Raw genomic sequence first — 26,326 nt, 5'->3', positions numbered from 1 at the left:
CAGAATGTTGCTGTCTCTCGTGGATGCCGCCAAAGAGCAGAGAGTGGAGTTTAATTCTGTCTTACTAATGCAGCCGCCGCCCCCCCACCCCCACCCTGAGCCTTCCGACCTGTCAAACAACAACCGAACTGTCAGCATCAATCCACTCAAAGTCCCTCGCCAATAATTCACACCTTCCTTGTCTTCTTCAGTCTCCTGCTCCTCCTTTGTTACCTTCTCCTGGTGTGTCTTTGGTGCTCATCTGTTCATTCCCTCTCTCCCTCAGCGGTCTCCCTTTTTCAATTTCCAGCTCATTCAGGTCAAAGCGCCCTTCAAGACCCTCTTAAAATCTCATAAAGTATGTTCGCCCCCCCCCCCCCCCCTTCTCCCTCCTCAGTCTGGTGGTGGATGGTGCAGGGCCCATGAAGCACTGCTGCAAAGGCTTCTGCATCGACGTCCTCAAGCGGCTGGCCAAGATCGTGGGCTTCACCTACGACCTTTACCTGGTGACCAACGGGAGGCACGGGAAGAACATAGATGGGGAGTGGAACGGCATGGTTGGAGAGGTGAGAATCTTCTGGAAGTCTCTGAATGTTAAACGGGCTTGGCTGGTTGAGTCCGTCCACGAGCTTAAAGGACGCGCTGAGGGGAACCTCTCTGAAGCAGTCCAGGGGCCTGCACCTCAGCGCCTGCTGGTCGCTCTGAGTGGCGTCTTGGTCCTGATCCTCCAGATGAAGTTGCTCTGTCCTGAAGACGCTTCCCAGTTAGACTGACACTCATTTCTGGCTCTCAGCATGTTCTCCCCCTGCAGCACTGACAGGTCAGACCACCTCTTTCTGCTTTATTCTCTGGTTTATTCTGTAGTTTATTCTTTGGTTTATTCTTTAGTTTAATCTCTTTGGTTTATTCTCTCTGGTTTAATCTCTGGTTTAACCTCTGATGTATTCTCTGGTTTAATCTCTGATTTACTCTCTGGTTAATCTCTGGTTTATTCTCTGGTTTAATCTCTGGTTTATTCTCTGGGTTAATCTCTGGTTTATTCTCTGGTTTAATCTCTGGTTTATTCTCTGGTTTAATCTCTGGTTTATTCTCTGGTTAATCTCTGGTATAATCTCTGGTTTATTCTCTGGTTTAATCTCTGGTTTATTCTCTGGTTAATCTCTGGTTAATCTCTGGTTTAATCTCTGGTTTATTCTCTGGTTTAATCTCTGGTTTATTCTCTGGTTAATCTCTGGTTTATTCTCTGGTTTAATCTCTGGTTTATTCTCTGGTTAATCTCTGGTTTATTCTCTGGTTTAATCTCTGGTTTATTCTCTGGTTAATCTCTGGTTTATTCTCTGGTTAATCTCTGGTTTAATCTCTGGTTTATTCTCTGGTTAATCTCTGGTTTATTCTCTGGTTTAATCTCTGGTTTATTCTCTGGTTTAATCTCTGGTTTATTCTCTGGTTAATCTCTGGTTTAATCTCTGGTTTAATCTCTGGTTTATTCTCTGGTTTAATCTCTGGTTTATTCTCTGGTTAATCTCTGGTTTATTCTCTGGTTAATCTCTGGTTTATTCTCTGGTTAATCTCTGGTTAATCTCTGGTTTAATCTCTGGTTTATTCTCTGGTTTAATCTCTGGTTTATTCTCTGGTTAATCTCTGGTTTATTCTCTGGTTTATTCTCTGGTTTAATCTCTGGTTAATCTCTAGTTTATTCTCTGGTTTAATCTCTGGTTTATTCTCTGGTTAATCTCTGGTTTATTCTCTGGTTAATCTCTGGTTTAATCTCTGGTTTATTCTCTGGTTAATCTCTGGGTTAATCTCTGGTTTAATCTCTGGGTTAATCTCTGGTTTAATCTCTGGTTTATTCTCTGGGTTAATCTCTGGTTTATTCTCTGGTTTAATCTCTGGTTTATTCTCTGGGTTAATCTCTGGTTTATTCTCTGGGTTAATCTCTGGTTTATTCTCTGGTTTAATCTCTGGTTTATTCTCTGGTTTAATCTTCGGTTGGGCAGCTGACACAGCTACCTGTCGCGTGTCTCTCCATCAGAGCTTTGTCTTCAACATTCCTCTGGTACAGTTACGCCATCGTCGTTGTTATTTGTTCTTTTTCATTTGCTTTGTTTACAGGAGGGAGGTTGATTTGTTGGTTCCTGTGAAATTCTTTTTATCCTTCCTCAAATCCTTTAAAATGTGACCCAGTGAGAGAGGATTGGACCCGAATTTAAGAAGACGAGAGAAAATGTGGAGGGAGGCTGTCAGAAAGATTAGTGCTGGAGAAACTCAGAGAGAGAGATAGGCCGTGTGTGTGTGTGTGTGTGTGTGTGTGTGTGTGTGTGTGTGTGTGTGTGTGTGTGTGTGTGTGTATTGGCAGATGCTCTGCTGTCTCCATGATGCCAATCCCTCTGTGGTGACTGGACTAATGCCGCCGGTTTAACACAGTCTTATACAGGGAATGCAAATCATCATAAACAGGGTGTAGGAAGTGTGTGCGCGTGTGTGTGTGTGTGTGTGTGTGTGTGTGTGTGTGTGTGTGTGCGTGCGTGTGTGTGTGTGCATGCGTGTGTGTGCGTATGTGCGTGTGCAAGCGTGTATGTGCGCGTGCGTGTGTGTGTGCATGCGTGTGTGTGCGTATGTGCGTGTGCAAGCGTGTGTGTGTGCGGGGGGGGATGTTTGGGATGTTGGCAGATACTGAGAATGAAAGCAGTTTCAGAGTGACATGTTGTCTGTCAGCTCCTCCTTCAAACCGGCTTTCAGGGCTTATTTCCATATTGTTCCTTCTTAAAGGGACAGTTCACCCAAGAAGGGAAACTCAGTCGTTCTCTGCTTTCCTCAAGATTTTCACTCAACAGGAAAAGATGTCACGTAATCTTTCAAACAACTGAGGTGCATTGTGACCAGTTCCACATGTAAAAACAAATAGCCGTAATCAGATGTCTCCTCAGGGGTGGTGTGAAGTCACCTGAGCGTCCTGACTGACGCCACGGTTTCATCCTCACTGCCAACCTCAGCCAACCGTCCGTGGGCGAGACGGCGGGTCGACGATGATGAGTCCTCATTTTAGGGTGAACGGCCTTCACGATGTGTGAATGTCAAAGTGACTTTTAACAAGCAGAATCTTTTCAGTTCATATTTTCATCCAAGTTCGCTCCAAATTTAAAGAAACTCCTTCAAGATGTTCTTGAGGGGTCACGTTAGCGAGACTAGAGGTTCGTTACAGCCGGATGCCTCTGACCCGCAGCCGCCACCAGCATGGAGGCACGAAAGCGGCGTCCTCTCACTTCACCTGTGAGCTTGGTCTCGCCCTGCTGGCAGCAAACATCTGGTCGCTGCCGTTGACTGCAGACGGACGTGCCAGGAGTGGACGAGGTCTCCTGATGGAAACCAGAAATACGCCTAAGAGGCCGGCTGTGCTGTTGAAGTCGTGCACCTGTAGTTCGTTCACAGGCTGACGTTAGCGTTGCTCTAACGATTTAAGCATCGTCCCAACAGGTCCAGTCGTCGCTGGCACCAGAGAACTGCTACAACCTGACCGAGTGGGTGTGGCTCCTCGTGACCTCGCTGCACTTGTACCTGGTAAACATCTGTAGACCGAAACAACGAACCCACCTGTCGCACTTCCTGGTTTTCTTCTTCCACGCTGCCTGTTACAGCCGTTGTAACATTGCCGCCATCGCACTACACTGCCTCGTCTGTTGGCTTCAGACCGCCTGATGGAGGCGTCTCTTCCTTTGCTGCATTTTTTGCGTGACGGTTTTTGACTGGAAATGAAACGAAAGAACCTGTCAAGACTCTGACGCTGGTAACAGACCCCAGACAATGCAGCTACTGGACAGGAACGTGGTGGTCCCCCCGTCCATCTGTCCCCCTGTCCGTCTGTGCCCCTGTCCCCCTGTCCTGTCCATCCATCCCCCTGTCCGTTCGTCCCCTGTCCCCCGTCCGTCCATCCGTCCCCGTCCCCCGTCTGTCCGTCCCCCCCGTCCTTCCATCCCCCCGTCCGTCCATCCCCCGTCCCCTTGTCCATCTGTCCCCCTGTCCCCCCCGTCCGTCCATCCATCCGTCCCCCTGTCCCCAGCTGGCTCCTGCCCCAGTAACTCATTATGCTGCTCAATTACAGCAGCAGACAAACGTGAGCTCAGGTGCAGCTGGGCTGCTGTGAAGACTGGAATGTATCACACCGTCCTGTCCTTGGTTCTTTGGTTCTTCCCTCTTACCTGCGGCTTTTGTCCGACCAGACAGCTTTGTGTGAATACACCCCCCCCCCCCCCCCCAGAAAAGGGCCATATTTGCCCTCTTAGCTTTTCCTTTCTTCCACTTTTTCTCTTTAATTCCACTGGATTATTTTCTATTAACTCCTCTGACTCTTTCTGTGTCCTTGTGCCTCCAGTGACAATTATATCCTCTACTTCCCAGAACTGCATGACGGCTCCGAAAATCAAGACGCAATTTACTAGCTTCTTGACTTGTTCTCGTCCTCAACTTTGAATCATCTGGGAATATAAACCCTGATGAAAGGTGTGCGCTGCGGTGAAGCACTTCCTGAGCAGGAGTGTCACAGGTGCTGCTTTCAGACCATCAAGTGACTTCGTTGAATTAAAGGCAATAATTATTGTGGATTGATTGTGTTTGACAGGCACTCGAGTGTCTAATAACATGGCATCAAAGGTGGGAAACGTCACCTTCTCAAAGAGATGAACTTCTGAAATGTTTCTGGAGCTTTCAAGCAAGTATTGGTTGTAAGACATGAACCCTGAGTGTCTGTCTCTGTCTCCGAGCTCACGTCTTCCCACTCCTGGTCATCATCAAGTTCTTTCACCACACCTTCCTGATATCTTACAGCCATGAATTAGAATGGAATCCACTATGCTGTCCTTGATTTTGTTAACATTGCCAAGACCAGAGAAGAAGCCCTTCAAAGCAAAAATGAGCATTTCCTTTGCTAAAAAGTCTTGAAATTTGCCAGGAGGATGTCTGGAGAGACGGCGCGCGTGATTCCCGCCAGGTAGAAGAGGCTAAAGGCCTGGAGTGAACCCCCAAGAAGGCGTTGCTCTCTTGTGAGGTGACACCTGGTGAAGCCGGGAGGCGGCTCAGTGGGTTTCAGCTTGTTGTGTCTGCGCGGCGATGACCGTAAATGAGTGAGCAGAAGTCCTGTGGGTCGCCGCCAGGGCCGTGGACACTTCCAACGGTGGCTGTTAGCTCTTGCTAGCTCAGCCGGTGCTAACTGAGAGGTTGTGGCGCAGGTTTGTGCTGGCACAGTCATGGGCCGCTCTTCAGTTGCTCCTGCTCCGACATGTTTCAAGACAAATTCAGGAGCAACGATATTTCACCGAGCTGACGGGTGACATCTTAAAAACACGGTGCAGACTCATCACGATGATCGGCGAGGAGTCTGAGAGCAGCGAGCTGAAGGATGGTGACTGCCAGAGGTTAGGCTAAGGTTCCTCACCGGGTTCTCTTGTCCTTCACTGACTTTTGGGGCCGAGCCAGAACTCAGACTAATGAACTTCTGGTCTTCAGCCAGCTCCTTCAACCTCCACAGTCCCTCCACTGTAGTCAACTAACCTCTATTTGCTGCCAGGTGAAACACGACCGAGCTATGGACCCCCTCACCTCCCGCCCCCGCACCACCTGAGCCTCATTTACACCCGTCGGTGGAGCACTGAGGAGGAACACACAGTGCACGCTGAGAAAAAAGCCAAGTGTTTATCATTTCTTTGGAGGGAGAGAGCTTTGGATGTCGGGTTTCAAAGAGCTTGTTATCTCTGTGCGTCTCCATGCACTGTGCAGACGCTCTGTAGGAGGCTGGAGAGCTCACAAATACGTTGTTCAGCAATTAAATAAAAATCATCCAGTGGACCGACAGGAGAGCAGAGACGGTGTTGATGTAGCCGGGGACTGGCAGCCTAGTTAAATAACCAGTTTGTTGTCATGTTGCATCAAAACCCCTCACTCAGTCTAACCTCAGACGTGCTGCTTTTCAGGTGGTGTCCAACAGGGCTGACATGGCCATCGGCTCTCTCACGATTAACGAGGAGAGGTCGGAGGTGGTGGAGTTCTCCGTTCCGTTTGTGGAGACCGGCATCAGCGTCATGGTTTCACGGAGCAACGGCACTGTATCGCCTTCTGCTTTTCTAGGTGAGCTGCATGTCTGTCTCGTTGTCCATGTGTGGAAGGTCAAGCTTCACAAACATGTTCAGGTTTTGGAGAGAGAACAGTGAACCGTACAGGACCCCTCAGAGAGCCGCCATCCATGTTCCCCGCTCACCCAAAGTCCATCAGGGAGCCCCAGGCTTCTCTTTGCCTGGCCCCATGGACCAGCACTAACGAGGGGATCCAGAGGCCTTCCCAGACCAGCTGGAGGTGTAGTCCCTCCAGCTGGTCCTGGGTCTGCCTCAGGGTCTGGAACTCTTCCCTTGGTTGGCATCCAGGTGCCATCCTCTCCTCCGAGTCCCTCACAGACCCCTGAGCTTCTCACCTGATCTCTAGAAGAATTCGTCAGAGGCTCCAGCATTTTTCCTCCTGCCGCCTGTGGGCTTATTCACACTTTCCAGACTTCCTGACTTTTCACACTGATGTGAAGCAAAATTCCCCCCATTCACCCTCCCTCAGACCAGGTGCTGGCAGCTCAAGAGAGGAGGGACGGAGGTGGTGGTTTCACCTTAAGATGAGACGGACAGAGGAGCTGGAGCACATCGTCTCCCCTCTGGGATGCAGTGAGGAACTGAGACCCACGCTAGTTAGCTTAGCACAAGGAACGGTAGTGCATGGGCAGTGTAGCATCCCTCCATCAATGAAGAACTTGTTGACTGGAGAGCTTCATTGACGCGCCTTCAACACAGTGCACAAGACGTAATGGTGTCATGAAAGGTGACACGTCTGACCCAAGACTTTGTGGCGCAGCAAACTTTCTGGCTCAGACACGAGACAGCAGCCGACATTCGCTGTCGAGAGTCCATTTTGTTTGTCTTCATCCTGAGAGGCTGAAGTGAAACTTCCTCCTAAACAGTTCTGTAAGGACAGTGTAAGAAAAACCCCTGGGAATCCTCAGAGAAGCAATTTGGAGAGAAAAGAAGCAGCAGGACGCGAGGACCTCCAGTCAGATGTTTTGGTACAGTAGTGGAAATCCATCATTTACAGCTTGATTTCTGTTTATGTCAAATGTAAAACCCACGGGGCGGTTTTAGCTAGCTGCTGTAGTTCTCTCTCTCTCGCTCGCTCGCTGTCCTACTTTCAGTGTTGGTGTTTTGATCAAACCAAAAGGGAATTTCACAGTTTTATTTTTGTCATTGATGTGACCTTATTTTTCCGATACAGGTTTTTGTTTTACAGTGAAATAGAACCAAAGTGATACATGGAAGATTCCATCTGGAGGCAGCTGCAGTGGACCAGCAGTCAGGTGTCATGGAAGGTGGAACCCGGGTCACGCCGAGCCAGCAGCCAGGGAGCTTAAATTCTAGATGAAGCGAGACTTCAGGTGTGGCGTGAATCTGTCAGGGCTGCTCAGATTCCACAGTCGCCTGTGAAAAGAAAGGGAAAAAAAGAAAAGAGCTCTTTGAGAAACTGTTGATCAAAATGCAGGAATAAACACACAAAATCCTCCCGTGCGGTGGTGCGCATCATCGCCCTGGAACAATGTAGAGCGCGAGGACGCTCGAGTGAATACCAGCAGGTGAAGGAGGCAAATATGCCGTGTTTAACACTCGGAATGTCCCGTAACAATCTGGGCTACTTCTGGAGGGTCAGCAGCGATGCGTTGACGCCAGTATAGCTGGTTAGAGGAGTTTTATTCTGAAATATTCTGACCAAACACCCGATTCTTTTGCTAGTTTGCTGTTAGCATCTAAGCTAACTTCACGCCGTGCTTCACGATTATTCGCTCTTTTGTTTTTACCGCGGCCCCTGCCCCTCCCACACCGAACCCCCAGTTCTCCGTGTACTCGTTCATTCCGTTAATTCTCCCGTCATGTTTGCTCTCATGTCGCTGGTCGAGCAGGATGGAAAGCCTTCTGAGTACTCAGTCAGGAAGTTTACTTGTGATCGAATTCTTTGTTCCCAGTGGGAAGCGTGACGCTCAGATCACATGAGGCTGCTGCTGTGGACCAAGGACTCCATCGTCCCCTCAGGCTCTCAGTCATGACTCCAGCACCACCGTCCTTCCAGGGAAAGGAAGTTATTTTGTGTGTTTGTTGCAGGCAAAAATCCTTGATTGGGCTGCACGTTTTCTTAAAAAATGCATCAGAATATGCGGAATTTTTATGAATGAATGAAATTGCATTTCAAAAATTGCGGGAACGTTGTTTCACAGGTGAATTGATTGCAGTGCTTTTTTTTTAAGTTTTTCACAATCCTGGTTGTGGGTGTGAACCCAACATTCAGGAAAAACAGGAGATTGAAACATTCGGAGCAGCGGAGTACAGCCCTGATCTCCTCCATGCTCTCCACCCACAGAAGACTTCTTCGTTCCTCTGGGATCGGTCCACATTCATGACTTTACGTCTCAGAGTAAAGACGGGAGGTGCGACGTTCCACCGCTGCTCCTCCACTCAGGCTGGATTCTCTTTATTCATCTCTTTTAATGCAGTGTATTGGCCTCTCTTTAGATCGCACATCTCCCTTTACAAATCTTCTTAGTCTCTTCCCAGACATTTTGCAGGCATGACGAGATGGGAACGATGAGGAAAGAAGAGAGGGCTGGAAGCAGAGAGGAAAATAAAGAGAGAGGGAGACATCTTGTCATGAAGGGAATAAAGCAAACACAGAAGAGTGAGGGAGGCTGAGTGGCTTTGAGTTGACTTCATAGCCTGGAAGCACATTTCCTGTTCAGTTCTTGACGTGACGAGTGACCAGCGAGCAGATGAATCCTGACCTCAAAGAACTTCATTGCTTAAAACACAAAGAAAACGGCAGAGGTTGGAGACCAAAGAACCACTCCTGCCCTGCTCAGATCGCTCCACCTCACCGTTGATCAAAGGAACTACATTTCCCTACTGCCTCGTTAGCAGTTCCTCCCACCACACAGCAGCGTGGAGGCGTTTTGTTAGCTGCATGCTAGCATGTAGCCTGCGAAGAGGTTTTGTGAGGAAGTCTCACGGCGCGTTGCATTTAAACTGAACTGGAGGGAAACAAGGACGGGGAACTTTAGTGAGGCTTGTCAGAAAGAATAGTTCCTCCTGGTGTTCTGTCACTATCTGTCCATTTTCCTCAGCCTCTTATTGTTGCAGTACTGTTCTTTACTGAACAAGTTCAAAAACTGCCACCGTGGTGGAATACTGAGCGCACGTGGGGGTTCCCCTCCCCGCTGCGGTGACGCTCGCTCTGCTCGTGCTCGTCTCTTTCAGACCTCCTTCATGGAATCGTCCCATATTTGAGTCTCCCGCCCTGACCTGATCCCGCCGGCTGCCTGACTCGCTCCTGTAGGTTGTTCCACACACAAGCTTTTGCAGGCCTGTGTGATTGACAGTTGCGAGAGGTACACACACAGCTCATGACCCAGATTTCTGAAGTAGCCATTTGGAAGCCCCTGTCAGATGTCCGAGCCAGCAAATCCGTCTTTGAGGAAAGCCGGCTTTACTCGGACAAGCAGAGGAACCGCTGCCGCCGCCGCCGCCATGTCTTCCTGTCCTGCTCCTCTGTACTGTAGATGCAAGCAGGCAGGCTGCCTCCTCTGTCTCTCTTGCCTTTTAACTTCCTCACGTTGTGCCGCTGGGCGCCTTCTCAGTCTGAGTCAGTGGCGGTGGGTGGCATCGCCATTCCTCAAGGTTTAAACGCAGTGAAAGGCAGGCTGCTGCACCCTCGCAGAGCCCTGGTGCTCCCTCCTTCTCTGTCATTGCAAATTCTGACACTGAAGAATAAATTACAATTAACAAAACAAACTTAATCTTTCCGGCCTGTGTTTTCATGCTGGCGTCCTCAAAAGAATGAATTTTACATGAGGACGCTGGCTCAGTCGCCCGCTCCTGTGGAGATGTGGGAAGACGTCTGTTCAGGGAGCGTGGAAACATTTTCTGAGACTGTTTAAATATTTAAGGTTTTTTTAATAATTCCATCTGCTCACTTGACTTGGCGTGTTTTTTTCCTCCAGACAGCAGTTGATGACTCCCTCTGGTCCATCCCTGCAGTCACAACACTTGTTAACAAAGAGGGCTTCTCCATCAGGGGCTCGGGCGCCGACCCTCCCGTCCAGTTTGTGTGACTGACGTCCAGGCGGCAGAACGTAGAACAGCGGTGTGAAAACGAAGACAGGTTCCTACATGGTGGCGCTGTCACCTGGAACAGAACAACACATGCAAACATTCCTAAGTGGCAGCAGGTTTTTACCAGTGAACATCAAGATGTCAGGGACACGGCGCCAGCCAGTGATGTCAGAAGGGGGTTCAGGTGTTTTCTGTCTTTGTTTCGTTCGTCCAACCGTGAGCTTTTATCTGTTTGTCACAATCAATTTGTTAATGAGTGAGTTGATTGGTGTGATGAGGTCAGCGGCCCGGGCAGCCTTCACGTCCTTCAGACCTTATTTGTTGTATTTGGTCTCATTCTTTGTAATGTTTGGTGATGGAACTCTTCGGTTTTCAAACACCGAGTCACTCCTGCTGACTCCACACGACTCAGTCAGCAGTTTTGGTGCCACATCACTCCTGCCAAGGAGGTCACTCGATCACCAGCGTCGGTTTGTGTGTTAGCGAGTTAATTTCGCAATCAGAGGTTGGATGGTGATTGACTCTGAGAAGATGAGATAAAGTTGTGTGTTGGGTTTGATCTGGATCCCAATCCGATGACGTCATAGCGCCTTGCTGGAGCTACGAGCTCTTCGAGGTCCCTGTCGCCGGTTCTGTCATGGGCTCCATGGTGTATTTCCTGGTTTACTGTGAAATGTATTTTCCTTGCGTGTCAAATGTACTTCACTTCCTGCCAGTTGCAGTCTGGTCAGGGGTTCTGCGCCGGTTCCTCTCTGTCCGTGTTCTAGCTCTGGTTCCTGTGACTCAGTCTTAGGAGTTCTGCTGTTGTTCTATGGTGGCTCTTATTTTCCAGCATTAATATCTTTGTGCTTCAGGTTCTTTCTGCCTCACGAACTCGTTTCCCATGTGCCAGTGTGGCGGAAGCGCAGCACAGAATGAGGAGATGTCTCCGATGCCCTCCATCTTTATCTGTGGACCCTGCTGCTGCATGCGTTCGCTCTCAGAAGCCGGTGACCTTGGATCGCGCGTCTGAACCTGCCAGCGCTGCGTGTCGGTCCTCCAGACGCGTCTGTGTGCTGCACCGTCGTATCTGGAGTTACTCAGTGGAGGGTGGATTAGAATTCTACACATACTTGTGCTGCAGTTGACTATTAAAACAGTATCGACCAATAAAAACCTCCTTCCAGTAACACGGAGGGAATGAGACCGACGTCGAACGAACACTTAAGCTGTGTGTGTGTGTGTGTGTGTGTGTGTGTGTGTGTGTGTGTGTGTGTGTGTGTGTCTAGGATGGTAAGCTGCTGAGCTGTCAGTCATATTAGCGATTAAAAACCTTTTATAACTGTAGATTTAGAATTAAACCGAGCTGCGCGATGAATTGAAATTAATTGCATTTTGGTTTATTGGAGTTTTCAAAGAGCAGGAAGGTGCAGCGTCGGTTAGCGGCCAATTTGTGTCTGAACACCATCTTCAGTTAAATATGGCGGTGCTGCCGAGACGTCATCGCCACGGACTGAAGGAATGACAGGAATGATGACGTCAAACCTGACCTGCCTCTGATATCTCCCGTCATTTTGTGATGTTAGTTGAACTTATGGTAATCAGACACACCCCCCCCCCCCCCGCCGCTGTGATCATATTCAAAAGTTTTCCCTGAAAACGTGATGATGACATCGCGAGCTTGTTATTGCATGAAAAATAATCTTAGCTTTTTGAGACGCATAAATAAACCAGCCTGTGGAAGTGGTGGAGCGGCCATGCTGGGGGAATTTCAGAATAAAGGTGCAGCTAGCGTGGAGCGATGCTTGGGTTCTGCGTTGACGGGGTTCTATCTATCGCTGGTTACTGATCCTGAACGACGTACCGTCAGCCTGACAGAACAGAAAAAACACATGATTTTATTCAAACCCCCCCCCCCCCAAAAAAAAACGGTAATTAGACGGTTTGAGCGGTCTCATCAGGGCTGCGCTGCCCCTCTCAGGCCTCCACGTGTGTCTGCGGGCTCTTACGTGTGCGCAGCCATTTGCATAACACACATGATTGTTAGCCCGATGAACAGAGCAGAGGGACTCCACATTGTCATGTGTTCCATGTGAAATGTTGAGGGACTCCAAGTGAACAGTGTCACTGTGGAAGAGTTCTCTCTAATTACTGGCCGTAATCTTTATGTTAATGTGAATGTGTCCCGTGGGAGGTTGAAGACAAACTAATCCTGCGTTCATGGGGAGGCGTGCCGGTCCGTCCCTCTCCTTTAAAGACCTCCACAGCTTGTGAGCCACACACTGAGTCTTAACCTGGTCTGCATTAATTGCCAGTGTACGTCGAGACAAACTTCCAGGGACACTGGCAGTAGAGGTGCAGAGGCAGTAACATCACCCCCCACTGGTGGGGTGATGTTACTGCAGACCAAATGTGATCAACAAATACAAATACTGCACTCACACACAACTGCTATTCATGTATTGACTGTAAAAACATGAAGTTAAAGTGAATGTATTGTTGTTTACAGTAGCCAGTAGCGCTAAATGATGATGTGAGCTGCTCAGGGTGAAAAGAACAAATGGTCGCGATATTTTAGATTAGATTAATAATCACAAACGTCAACAATGCTGTACTAACAGTGGAGCTGCAGGCATTCACATGAAATGAGAGACAAAATGGGAATCAACTCTGCTGCCCGACGGTTAGACGTCAACTTTCTTTAAGCTCCCACTTTCCATAGTACAGGATGTTTCAGATACTGTGTAAAGCTAATCTGAGCAGATTATTTGCCCAAATCATCGTGATAGTGGAGGACACCGTCTGCAGGTTCCTGACTGGATCAGAATCTCCCCGTCTCCACTTGTAACCTAGAATCCTGTTGAGAAACAAAGCAGTGATGGATTATCAAGCAGAAACCTGCAGCAGCCACAGCATGTTGCATATTTAGAGCATGTAGCTTCAGCTTGTAGCAGTAGCTAGCAGAAGCTAGCAGTAGCTAGCAGAAGCTAGCAGTAGACCCGTGTAAGACCAGCAGTCCCCCTGCGGTCACTGTTAATCATTCATCCCATCGCCTCAACCCAGACTTCAGTCACATTTTTCCTCTACTTTTCAATGCAAGCCATTGCACATTGTACTATCTTATCTTGGTATTTTCTACTTTTACCTCAGTAAAGTACTGTGTATTCCTTCCACCGCTGTGTGAAAGCAAGGATTCGTGGACGTCGTGATAAAAGCAATTAAACATGGACTTCGGTTTCATGAGGGCAGTACAAGAATGGAGGTGCTTGCTGGTGCTGGGAGAGCTGTGGTTACCAGTGCGAGTCGCTGGACCTGCCAGGCTAAGTGAAGAAGCAGCTGCTGCTAAAGCGTCCTTGAGGAAGTCCACACAAACATAATTAACCCCAACCTTAACCCCGGCTACTCCCGTGCACCCGCTCATGGCTCCAGCACCAGAATATCAAAGTGAGAATTGTTAACGCAGGAGAACTTCTCCTCCCTTGGCATCAGGCGGTTAAATATGCTGATAGGAATTGCTGAGGTCCAGAACCGACGGCTGCTAGAACCCAAACACCACATGAGAAGGTGCTGGAACATAAAACAAAGCGCCTCCCGTCTTAACTCATCGAGGCCGACGGCGCTTTGAAACGTCGCTCTGCTGCTTTACATTCCTCACACGCCACAGTCAGAGAAAACAAATTAGAAGCAACCTTCAGTGTTGTGCAGCGTAATTATTTACACTTCCTCTGCCAAGGCAATTTGATGGAGGCAGGAGGGTCTGCAGCATGTGACTGGATTAAATCTAACCGTATTTACAGTGGGATGCAAAACACAAACAGACTTCACCTTTCAGACTGTTGTAAGTCGGATGACTCATACAGTAGAGATGCAAATAAAAATATTACACTTCTCGAGAGCGCAGATTAAAAAAAAAATCCTTCAGGGCATTCAGTGATCGGTGAAACCAATTTTAGACGTGAAACGTGAAAATATTACACCTGAAGTTAATGTGCTGTTGATCATGGAGGTGTGAAGAGGAGCTGTGGTGTTTTAGCTGCTCAGTCTAGTAGCTTCACACTTGTATCTGACACCAGTCAGCGCTCCAGGCACATACAGCTAGACGCCGTAGCGTTGTTGGGGCTTGTAAACGCAGCATTCTTTCAATTTGGCCCCCTCTTGGACCACAAGCATATTGCCCCACCCCCAACAACATGAAGACCCTCAATCAGCCCTACAATCACCTGCAGGCAAAGCGCCTGCAAGGACAAGCTAACCATCAGTTAGGACAAGTTGAGTGTCAGCTAGGACAAGCTAACTGCTGACTAGGGCAAGCTAACTGCTGACTAGGGCAAGCTAACTGCTGACTAGGGCAAGCTAACCATCAGTCAGGACAAGTTGAGTGTCAGCTAGGACAAGCTAACTGCTGACTAGGACAAGCTAACTGCTGACTAGGGCAAGCTAACTGCTGACTAGGACAAGCTAACTGCTGACTAGGACAAGCTAACTGCTGACTAGGGCAAGCTAACTGCTGACTAGGGCAAACTAACCATCAGTTAGGACAAGTTAAGTGTCAGCTAGAACGAGTGTAGACCAGGAAGGATCAACTCGATGCCAGCTAACAAAACCTGAACCGATTTCGTCACACTGAATTTAAGAAAAGGCTGGTATTAAGACCAGGATCAACATGTCTTTGTACCGTTTATTCGACAGCCGTCGTCTCAGGGTGACTGACGGACTCCCGTCAGGTTTGTTGCTTCTGCTGCTTTCTGCTGCGGCTGAACTGCATCTTTGACTTTGATTGCTGGACATTCAGACTTCTCTAATTAGGGTAAATGTTGGGGTGAAGTTAGGAGCATCTTGGTAAAATAGAGTGCGTGTCCTCAGAGACCTGGATAATTAAATAGCCTACTGCAAAACACTGCGAGGCTCATAAATTAACTTGTTGAGCAGACATGGAAGTCTAGACGCTGGACTCATGGTGCTGCCTTTTTAACTGCTTCTGCCTTTTTCCACATGAAGCGATTTTTTCCGCTTTAATCTTTGAATGTGTTTACTTTCCCCCTCATTTCGAGAAGGTGATGAGAACTGACACCAGTTTCTACCTGCGATGATGCCACTGCTCGGCGGAGAGAAGCTGCAGCCTCACAGCGGCGCAGGGCTCCGTCTCTGGCAGACCGCCCTTGAAAGCACATTAACCCAGTCTGGCACTAAGTTTAATGGATAAATCCCTTTCCTCTCCACCTGCTCCCTCGCTGTACGTCACGCTGCAGGGGGGCATCTGCTCAAAAACCCCCACAGTAAACAGAACTTGTTGCTCCGCCATGTCAGAATGTGATCTCTTCCTGGGCGTAACAGCGAGAGACCGAGGTGTTGATGAGTCGACCCGGCAGCTCAGCCGTCTCCCTGGCGCCGTTTGATTAGGGCTACAGATGCGGCTGCTGTCGGCAGCAAATCCCTCACTGATTTGGAAAATGTCAGAAGGATCCGCTGGTTTCCTGAGCCCGCGGTTTCTCTCACACCCGTTTGCTAAGAAGGACGAGATGGAGTGTTTCCTTCCGTCTCCCCCCCAGGAGGTTCTCACCTCGCTCCTCAGAGCAGGCCTGCTCCTGCGCTCCATCATCTGATGAGGAGCATCAGTCTCCTCCCGGAGTAGACGGAGAGTTGGTCACAGCCAGAGGGTTCGTCCCCCTGGACTCATGTAACGGATTAATAGGTCGTTCGTGACCTGGCCCTTCTGCAAAGACGTATGTGTGGCAGCAGCGGTCACGTATGAACGCTGCGTGCTTTTACTTACAGGTCCACAACATCTCCAGCAGCTTCATTCTGTTCATGCGACTGTAGTAACACACAAATATACCATATAATACATGTCCACTTTGATCTTTCAGCCACCTCAGTGATCAGAGTCGCCTCTCGCGTTGTCAGCGCTGCAGGAAGGACGTATCTTTGTAGGCGAACCAGGAAGTTAGCATGGCGTTGGCTGGTGGAGCAGCACCAGCTGGTGGCGCTCCTCTCCTGGAACTCTTCGTGGTCCCTCGTGTGCTGGGTTTGCGTGTGAACTCTTGTCCCACTTGTTTTGCACTCTGGTGAATGTGGGTGCGACTGTCTTCTTTGTGTTGTTGTGGGCGGCGGCCTGGAGGAGCGTCCCTGCCTCCTCGGTTTCTGGCGCTGTTCAGCCTCATTTTTACTGCAGGAAATGATTCCGTGAGGCTCCGGCGAGGAGGCAGGTTTCCTCCTCTCAGTCCTCCGAATGTGTCGTCGCCTTCACACTCCATCGTTGATAAAGTCGCACCGACCTGCAGCAACTTAGGAACCAGCAGTGAATTATCCGCTAAAGTGTTGTTCTTTTCTTTTTATTTACAGGTGGCTTTACGTCAACAGTCCAAACTGACAATTTTCAATTTCAATAAAGTGGCAAACTTTAGACACTTAATCAGATAATTGGGTGTGTGTGTGTGTGTGTGTGTGTGTGTGTGTGTGTCTCTGTGTGTGTGTCTGTGTGTGTGTGTGTGTGTCTGTCTGTCTGTGTGTGTCTGTGTGTGTGTGTGTGTGTGTCTGTGTGTGTGTGTGTGTGTCTCTGTGTGTGTGTGTCTCTGTGTGTCTGTCTGTGTGTGTGTGTCTGTCTGTGTGTGTGTGTGTGTGTGTGTTCCAGAGCCCTACAGCCCAGCGGTGTGGGTGATGATGTTTGTGATGTGCCTGTCAGTGGTGGCTGTCACCGTCTTCATCTTTGAGTTCTTCAGCCCCGTGGGATACAACCGCAGCCTGCAGAGCGCCAAAAGTAAGAGTCTAAGTCATTCAGGCGCCGACACGCCAATCAACCCGCCGTCACTGCTCATTTCACAACATTTTCAACTTCATCAGTTATGTAAGCAAAGGGGGGCTGGTCTGAGCGGAGCGTTTGCTCAAATAAAGCAGAGACCCAGTTTTTTCTTCTTCTTCTTCTTTTTTACTGCACATGAGACAAAACGCCCACCATCCTGCTGCTTCATCTGTAGTGAAACAATCACTGACGGCGCGCTGGTGGTTGACTTTGACATTTTGTCAGCACTCGTCATTTCATCATTTATTAAACTGCACTGCTTCTCCTCGCTGACGCACCGTTTGGAAACGTTGTGGAATTACAGCTGAGCTGGAGTGACAGGAAGGTGTTTGTTCGTCGCTGCTCGTCACCTTCAGACGCGCTAAACCGCCGCTGCATCTGTCTGAGTTCGCTCTCTCCCATTGCATTACATCATCGTTTTTATGTCTCTCTCTCAGCAAAGCTTCCATGGTGATGTAAAACAACAGTCGTAGTTCAAGCACCAGAAGGATTAGACAGAATTTTCTCAGCGTTGAATTTTTGCCCTCCATATTTTGACACCGAAGAAAAAAGCTGGTGGAAGACGCAGTGCACGACTGTGTCCATGAAGACCAGGATATGGACTCCGCTGGGTGGGCGTTACAGGAGCTGCAGGGAGTTGAAGTCTGTTCAGAAGTGTCGTTGAAATAGGACGAAGGTTAGAAAGTGTGCTCTGCATCAGGTGACGAGGGATGAGCGCGATCAATCGATGGTTAAGGATTCTTAACAACCCTGCGTAGTGTGCAGTGAGACATCTTACCATCGGGGGGCACTAGCTGACTAGTTTTAGGAGACGGGGGAAGAAACGGAAACACTGGACAACGAAGGCAGTGCCTGGTAGAAAAGTTAGCCGCAGCTGAGAGAGTTGTGCTAGCCACAGCCTGCTGGAGCGCTCAGAGCGACCTCCCCTCACCTGCCACTTCAGTGGCCATTAAATCAATAATTGATGGTCAATTTTCCAGATGATTGAGCCATGAAATGTCTTTAAGTGGCCGCCCCTGCAGGTGACTGCTGTGGCAGCCTTCAACACCCTGAAAGTTTATTTACTTTGTCAGAACTTTATCTGGGCTTCCTGCCTGCTCACACGCACAGTCGAGGTGGACGTGGTGTCCCTGATGCTGAAACCCACACGAGGGGGGTCCAGTGGGATTTCCTGCCGCTGGGGAAACAATCCCAATTACCCTCTGTAACCAGTCTACCCCTGACACGTCTCTCTTAATGAAAATATAAAAAAATGTCATCCGCCTTCCCTGTCTGTGGTTTCTGCCTGGTGTCTTCCTCCAGGGAAAAGATGGCGACCTTTTGTTTCAAATTACAAACTACATTCCTCCATCCTCTCCTGTTTTCTCTCTCATTCTTTCCAGTCTGAAACTTCCTCGTTCTTCTGCCAGCCTTTCCATCAACCTGCTCTTTGTCTCCATTGCTCACACATTGTTCAGTGCTGCATGTTTAGTCACAGTGGTCTGGACGTCTGTCTCTACTGTCCCCAGGAGAACATTTCCACCGATACCCACGAGCCATGTTGACGTTGCTGCTGCGGACGGTGTCTGATATGATCGGCCGTAGACATAAACAGTACAGTTTGAATAAAAATCTAGTTTCTGTGCTCTCAAACTGACAAATTAAATCGTTGTTAATTGATAAAGTTTTTGCTTGTTAAAACTGACGGGAAGTGGAGGAAAGGGTTAAATAGAAACAGAACAAATAGAACGAAATATGAAGCACCAAAACCATCCCAAGACATACGCACACAGACAGTGTACACATGTTCATACTTCTGAGATATACATGTATGTATATATACATATATGTATACATATATGTATACATATATGTATATATATATGTATGTATATATATACATACATATATATACATATATGTATATATATGTATGTATATATACATATATGTATACATATATGTATATATATATGTATGTATATATATACATACATATATATACATATATGTATATATATGTATGTATATATATACATACATATATATACATATGTGTGTATATGTATGTATATATACACATACATATATATACATATATGTGTGTGTGTATATATATATATGTGTACATATATATACACACACACATACATATATATACATATATATATGTGTGTGTGTGTGTGTATATATATATATGTGTACATATATACACATATGTGTGTGAGAGAGAGATGTTGTGGTGTACATGTTGTGTCAAACAGTATTGTCTTACTGCACAAGGAGCATCTTTCCAATTACATCATCACCATTTAAAGTGTGGGTTTTGTGTTCAGAAATTTACGTCGGACTCGTTTTTGTTGTTCAAACCAAAGGAAGTAAGGATGCTGCAGCTACGTCTTTATATTTTACACAATAAAGTAACCAGAAACGTTTGAGGAGGAACACTTGTTTCAATGAGCCTGAATGAAAATGTCTTTGTTCCTTCCTCAGAGTCTGGGGGGTCAAAGTTCACCATAGGGAAGTCAGTTTGGCTGCTGTGGGCGCTGGTCTTCAACAACTCTGTGCCTGTGGAAAACCCCCGAGGGACCACCAGCAAGATCATGGTAATCACTCTGTAGGCCAGACCATATATGGTAGTTCCTGTTGAGCTCCACTGACAGATGCTTCTCGGCCGCTTCTCCTCCAGCTTGATCTTGAGTTTCTAATTCACAAACTTCAGAAGGAGGTCAGTCAGTTCAAGGAGGTTCACTCTTGTGTTTCAACGCCGTCAGTTGCTCCCCCCACCGCTGAGAGGCTTCCCAGGACAGCCCAGTCGTTTGGGGGGCTCGTTGAAGGCTCAGTGGCTTCTACAGGGAGGGGTCAGCAGATGATGAACACTTCAAGTTCTCTTTCTTTGCAAATGTCTGGTGAGATGTGGGTTTGTAGACTGGTGATGCTGGTAGAACTCACTCATCCCCGCCCAGACGTGCAGTGGCACTGAGGGATATCACCGCCTTTGTATTGTTGATATCAGAACCTCAAATAGGGCAGAATTCAGTGTGTTTGTGTGTTCGTAAAGGTCAGGTTCTTACGTTACACTGGGAATAAATGGAAGTGAAGTACACGAAACGCCAGCTGGGTAGAACAGGACTTCAGCCACTGCGTTGGCTCCATTTGCTCCGCTCGCACCAAACTTCCGCTCCTAAGGAGTTCCTTTCCTTCTCTGTACCTGGGGAACCGCCTCGTTGTGGACCTGCTGCAAAAACCAACAAAAAAACCCTGACATTGGTTGCACCAATCGACCCGGCCTTTTTTTGGCCTTTATTTTTACTAAAATTGAGCCAAGTTACCAAGTCGGACTAAAAGACCAAGATAATAATTTGTTCAGGCATCTGCCCCACATTGGTCCAGCGTTCTGCACGCGTTCCTCAGGCCCTCCTGTGGTGGTTGACCTGGAAGTGGAACAGTCAAGGAAGTGTCATCATGGCGAGTTCTAGGGCAAAAACAAACCGTCTCTGGAAAGATGAGGAGGACAAGTGGAGCTACCAGTGTGGTGTTCTTTGGAAAGACCCATTCTACAAAAATGTACACGGACACACAGAAATGTTTCGTAACTCAGCTTCTGACTGAGTCAAGTTGTGAGTTGGTCTTTAGTACTCGTTGGATTCAAGTCGCCGGCCGACATCACCTGCTTGTCTGTTTGGAGGCACAAAAGGTCACAGTCGGAAAGTCTTGCTTGCGCTCCCGACTCCCATCAACAGATGGATTCTTTCCTGTTCGTGTGTGCTGGCGCAACGACTGCAGACCAATTAAATGGCTTATGGAGCCTGAGTGCATGTAAATCTACTTACTGACGCGAGGGTCACCAGAGAAGCTGTAAACTAAGAGTGTCCTTCAATGCTTGTGTGAAGACGAGTCCTGCTGGAGCAAAACGCTTAATCCTCATCCATATTTTCAAAATGAGGCCTCAGTTGCCTCAACTAACAATTTACATTATTCATATTATTCATTAAGAAAACTATGCAAATTGACTTTTGGCGTAAGCACAGCATACTCAGGGAAAAAAAATAGCTCCTTCATCAGTGGGTCCAAGTGCAAATTTGGTGCTGATTCTAACCCACGTCGCTCTCCTCGTTCCTGGCTGCATGTTTGTCTTTGAACAGCTGCGTGTCTTAAAAACCAACCTCCAACCACATTTCAAAGAGCCGTTTATTTGTGCTGGAGCAAACTGCTGAGTTTTTTAGTTTCATATCCAGGGGTGGAATTTGCACTTCACCCTTCAGGCAAGGCCTGCATTCAGAGTAGGTTCGTTTTTTTGGGCCAAATCGGTTGCACTTGTTCCAAACGGTCTCGGCCTGTTTGTCAAGTCGTAGCTGGAACTACTTTCCTGACTGGGCGCAGTAATTTGACGCAGCGCCTCCAAAGCTCCTTTGGGTCAAAGAACCAAAAGAACCAAAGGTCTGTTGAGGACTTCGAGAGCGACTGCTGCTCCTGATCATGAGGAGGAGGAGGAGGATTCCTGCTGGACGCACTGAGCTAATTTAACCAGATACACAGAGGAGGAAGAGACGTTTTGGGAGCTGAGTGGGCAAGACTGAGGTATGCTCACCCGCTAAGCTAGCAAAGAGGACAGAAGGGTAGTCCTGGGCGGCTGTGGGGTCATGCATGTCACACAAATAAGACTCTCACCTGCAGGCAAGATAGCAAAGAAATGCCAAGAAAGTGTCTTAAATCTAATCTTGGCCTCCTGCAGGTGCTGGTGTGGGCCTTCTTCGCTGTTATCTTCCTGGCCTCCTACACTGCCAACCTGGCTGCCTTCATGATCCAGGAGGAGTACATCGACACGGTGTCTGGCCTGTCCGATAAGAAGGTACCATAGATGGATGGATGGATAGATGGATCAGTACCATGGATGGATGGATGGATGGATAGATGGACAGATAGATGGATCAGTACCATGGATGGATGGATGGATGGATGGATAGATGGACAGATAGATGGATCAGTACCATGGATGGATGGATGGATGGATGGATAGATGGACAGATAGATGGATCAGTACCATGGATGGATGGATGGATGGATGGATAGATGGACAGATAGATGGATCAGTACCATGGATGGACAGATTGATGCATAGGCCGATGTTAGCAAGGATTAACGATTCCAAGCTAACAGGAGAGTGAAGCTCTGCCCATCTTTCTCTTCTTCTGCAGTTCCAGCAGCCGACCGAGCAGTACCCACCGCTTCGATTTGGCACGGTACCAAACGGCAGCACCGAGGAGAACATCAGGTCCAACTATCCCAACATGCACCAGTACATGATCCGCAACAACCAGAAGGGTGTGGAGGAGGCCATCGACAACCTCAAGACAGGGTAGGAAGTGGGAGGAGTCGAGAGTGAGACGCACACCTTCATTTACCGAGTTAAAAAAGCGTGAGACCTCTCTCCATTTATTACTGGTCGCCATGACGACTCTGTTTTTTTTTTTATAGCAATGCATAACATTGCCCTCACTGCAGTAGCGAAACTATGTAAACACAACATAGTTTATTTGCTCCAAAGCAGCTGTTGGAGCCTTATTCCCGTTTTCTTTTTCTCGTTTCCAAAGCTCGCTCCTAAGATTTGCTACGTGGGGAAACACGACTAAAGCTTGGTTCGTGGTTGTGCGTCAAATCAGCGCCGTAACCTTCGGCGCAGGCAGACGCGGCTGCGTAGCCCACACGGCTGCAGAGGGCCGTCTCTCAACACCTCGTTAGTGAGATCAAATCAGAGTTGCGGGTATTTTTGACGGAGCTGTTCGGTCTGTGTGGTTCTCGCCTACACGTCCACCAGCGGCGTCTCTGATGACGACGCCGCTGCAGACGTGTTGGCTCTTATTAACATCATTAACCCAGATTTGACGGATAAAGCAGAACTGAAATCTGAAGGATTACAACTTCAAATCAAACACCAGGAGATAAGAATCGAGGTTACAGTTTGAACGAGATGATGTGGATATTTCCCTCATTTCGTTCCTCATCCATCTGAAGGATGGATGAAGGCGTCTCTCTGTTCTCGTTTCTTTTCCCTTCCAAACCTCCAGCTGTTTTTATTTTCATCTGATATTCGAGATTAAAGCTGCTTTTCTTGATCAGACTTCTTCCCAGGCATGGGAACGACGACCCCTCTTGATTGACGTCACAGACAGACTTTCATCGTTACTGCCAGCATATGTCCAACGTCTTCAGCTTGACGACAGAATTAATTAGACGGAACAAGTGAGAACGTCTTTGATGACGAAGTCTCCGAGAGGCACTCTCAAATAACCACCCTACTGTACCGCTGATGAGTTTTCATTCCGGAACCATGAATGATTTAAACATCACTCAAATGCAATTTCACCTCTGATGGAAAATAAACAGGCACGTAAACACACAGGTGGGCTGAACTCAAAAGCAGGTAGAGATGTTTTGAGATTGTTACCAGGAGATGTAGCGCCCCCCGGTGCCCCCCCCCCCCCGTGCCGCGCCCCCCGGTGCTGCGCTGCTTTGACTGAATGCTCCAGCTGGTCCCACTCACTGGGGTAGAGCCAAACTTGAAGTCCTCTAGTTGGTTTTCATCTCCAGTCAGAGTGTTGGTTCCTGAGCCGGCGGCTGGGTGACGAGGACGTGGGTTAAACACAAAGATGCTCTTCAGTTTGTAAACTCACATTTTCGGACAGCTCTGCCGTTGCTAGCCATCAGTCTCCATTAGCTGCACGCTAAATATACGAGGCTGGCTCTTCCTGCTCTCTGGATTACAAAAGAAGTGATACAGAAGAGACAAACATCTGTGTGAGCCCGAGACATTTACTTGTTCGTACTTGAAAGAGCAAATACACTTTAGTGGGTCAAGTCTCACTTTAAAGTTGTGAATCAGGACTCAAACACTCGTTTCCTACTTAAAATCTGGTAGAACTACAACTTCAACTCCAGTGGCGACTTCCTGTGCCAGTTGATCAACAGTGGCAGTTTCCATGTTGCCAGCGTGCCAAAGAAGCTGCACATAGAAGACAGGTTTTTTCATGTTTTGAACTCGATCCGGCGCCGTCATCAGAATGGCTTCTATTGCAGTTTAACACAACCTGTTAGCGCGTTGGCCTGCCTCGCCTCAGGAGTTTGGCTAATTGCTGTAACCTGTGCAGCCCTGTCACCAGAAGGGCTCCCAAATGAGGGAGAGAGCGACAGAGAGAGAGGGAAGGGAGGGAAAAAGTGCTTTTAAATAATACATGTTAGCAGCAACCGCAGTGCAGGAGGAGAATCCCGCCGCCTCAGCACGGGCTGCCACTCAGACACCTCTCGTCTTATTATCAGCCTGAAGCGCCGCAAAGTACACAAAGCACTCGCCATAAAATATACACTTGCTCATCTTGTTTGAAGTGGGAGGAGGAGGAGGAGGAGGAGGAGGAGGAGGAGGAGGAGGAGGAGTGATGATGCAGATGAAGGTTCAAATGCTTAATAGAACAAACACACACACACACACTGACAAGCAGCAGCCACAGTCCTTAGCAGATTTGACGTAGCGTGTTATTAAATCTCCCATGATGCATTCCTTTTTAGCATCCTTACTCATCCTCCCTTTACATCACTTTCTTCCTCTTTCTCGCTCATGTCATTCCCTCATTCTTTTGTCGTCTCTCTCGTTACTCTGTTTATCTCTCTTTTCTTGTCTTTCTCTCCTGCTCATCCCGATGTTGTTTATGAACACATTCGTCTCATCACTCCTCCTCCTCCTCCTCTTCTCTCCTTCCTCCTCATTAACTCTTTGCTCCCAGCTCATCAACCTGATTCCTAAGCCAGAGTTTATTCTCTTTTTGTCACCCACCTCCTCCCCCTCCTGCTCCATCTACCCTCCTCTTCACCTCGTTTCAATCTTTCAGCCTTCGGCGCAGTTCTCTCCTCCTCCCCCTCCTCCTCCTCCTCACTTTCCTGGTAGACTTTGCTTGTACTGTACAGCTCCCATGTGTGAATATAAATGAGTGTGAAATAGAAGAAATGGCTGCAGTTACAAATCCATCGACACATTTACATCATGAGCTGCTACATTCGTTTCATTATCCCGTGATGAAGTCGTCGCTCCCGGTGCTTTCACAGCTGCATCTCCGTTCAGTGGCTGATTAATCAAAGTGGGAGGATGTCCCGAAAGTCAGATGTGTTCCTTTGGCCTTCCATGCAGCAGGAGAGCCTCACCAGCGCCGTCCGGACTGTGTTGACACACACGGACGTGGACTTAATCTGGGAAAAGTTCAGTAAAGTACTCACTTTCAATGATTCCTCGGTGAAACTTGAACCCGGATCAGGTCGGTCTTGATGCGGCGGCCCCCTCTGTGTTCCTGCTAATTCCTCCGACACCGTTTCCGAGCGCTTCCCTTCAAGTGAGGTCTGAATCATACGTTTGCTTTGAGTTTCCTTCCTCAGCGTCTTCAGCAGATTCGAGGGCTTGAGCACGTACATCAAATTCAGTTGTGATTTCCTGGATTTAGATTTCTAATAAATGACAGTAGGAAGGCAGAAACATTCGCTAATTTCGGCCAGTTGAGGGTCGGCCTGACAGGCGGGGGGGGGGGGGATAAAGAGAAAGACAGGACTGCAGCTGGGCGCTGTGCTGGCTGCCTCCTCTGTTGTTATTCATCTCTAGCTTCTGTAATTTTTTCCTTTCTCGTTTCCTTCCCTGCAGGAAACTGGATGCCTTCATTTACGATGCCGCAGTGCTGAACTACATGGCCAGAAAGGACGAGGGCTGCAAGGTAAATAGACCTTTGTCATTTCAAAACTTTAGAGCAGCCATTGTTGAAGTCCCCTTACCCCTGTGGCGACAAAGCCACACAGCCGCCTCGTGTGTCAGCAGCGACAGGCCTCGACTAGCATGCTGAGCGAGCTCTCATCTCCGAGGGCTCCATCTGCATTAAATAAATCAAACACGTTTATATTTGTCCCCGCAGCCTTTAGCTAGTTAATATTGTCATTTCTGTGCAACACCGCTGTTGATTTATTTATAAGTGTGAACTTGATATGGTTCCCGCAGCGAGACTGAAAGGCCTGCCTAGTGATCATGTGTAATCAGGTCTGTGGGAGGCCAGCGCTCTCAGCGGCCGCTGCTGCAGTCGTTGTGACTCCGTCAGGCGGAGGTGCATCTGTATCCCACTCTGCAGGTGTGGGGTTTCTGCTGAAACCTCCGTTACCGTACAGACGTTGCTGATGTTTGTGCCTCCATGACCAAGTGGGTGTTCTTGCGTTTGACTTCTCTAGGTGATGACCATTGGCTCCGGGAAGGTGTTCGCTACTACAGGCTATGGCATCGCCCTGCACAAGAACTCCCGCTGGAAAAGACCGCTGGACCTGGCACTACTGCAGCTGGTGGGAGATGGTACGACCCACGGGGTGGGAGGGGGGGGTCATAAGCGCATTCCTC

At 48.3% G+C, this 26,326-nt stretch overlaps 1 protein-coding gene and 1 long non-coding RNA gene across 3 annotated transcripts in view; one reads left to right on the top strand and one right to left on the bottom strand.

The window, feature by feature from the left end:
* The window catches only part of grin2da (glutamate receptor, ionotropic, N-methyl D-aspartate 2D, a), a 107,513-nt gene that overhangs the window by 54,437 nt on the left and 26,750 nt on the right, over window positions 1-26,326 (top strand). Inside the window, exons 9-16 of the mRNA XM_086193290.1 lie at window positions 377-545; window positions 5,943-6,096; window positions 16,765-16,890; window positions 19,405-19,517; window positions 21,647-21,763; window positions 22,110-22,270; window positions 25,592-25,661; window positions 26,164-26,281. Coding sequence (XP_086049416.1) covers window positions 377-545; window positions 5,943-6,096; window positions 16,765-16,890; window positions 19,405-19,517; window positions 21,647-21,763; window positions 22,110-22,270; window positions 25,592-25,661; window positions 26,164-26,281 — 1,028 coding nt within the window. The remainder of the gene's footprint in view (window positions 1-376; window positions 546-5,942; window positions 6,097-16,764; window positions 16,891-19,404; window positions 19,518-21,646; window positions 21,764-22,109; window positions 22,271-25,591; window positions 25,662-26,163; window positions 26,282-26,326) is intronic.
* LOC147240301 (uncharacterized) lies at window positions 7,264-16,369 on the bottom strand. Of its 2 annotated transcripts, none has more exons than XR_015111252.1 (3): window positions 16,005-16,369; window positions 12,753-12,990; window positions 7,264-7,478 (listed from the first exon to the last, which is right to left on the bottom strand). It is a non-coding gene; the product is annotated as an uncharacterized LOC147240301 (long non-coding RNA). The 2 variants fall into 2 exon arrangements; XR_015111251.1 differs by lacking the exon at window positions 16,005-16,369 and adding an exon at window positions 13,428-13,767.

Source organism: Aulostomus chinensis, chromosome 22, assembly GCF_037954235.1.
Source record: "Aulostomus chinensis isolate RoL2024-O1b breed Wild chromosome 22, RoL_Achi_v1.0, whole genome shotgun sequence".
Classification (NCBI taxonomy): domain Eukaryota; kingdom Metazoa; phylum Chordata; class Actinopteri; order Syngnathiformes; family Aulostomidae; genus Aulostomus; species Aulostomus chinensis.
The sequence above is the reverse complement of the archived record's forward strand: the minus strand, read 5'-3'. Positions and strand labels throughout refer to the sequence as shown.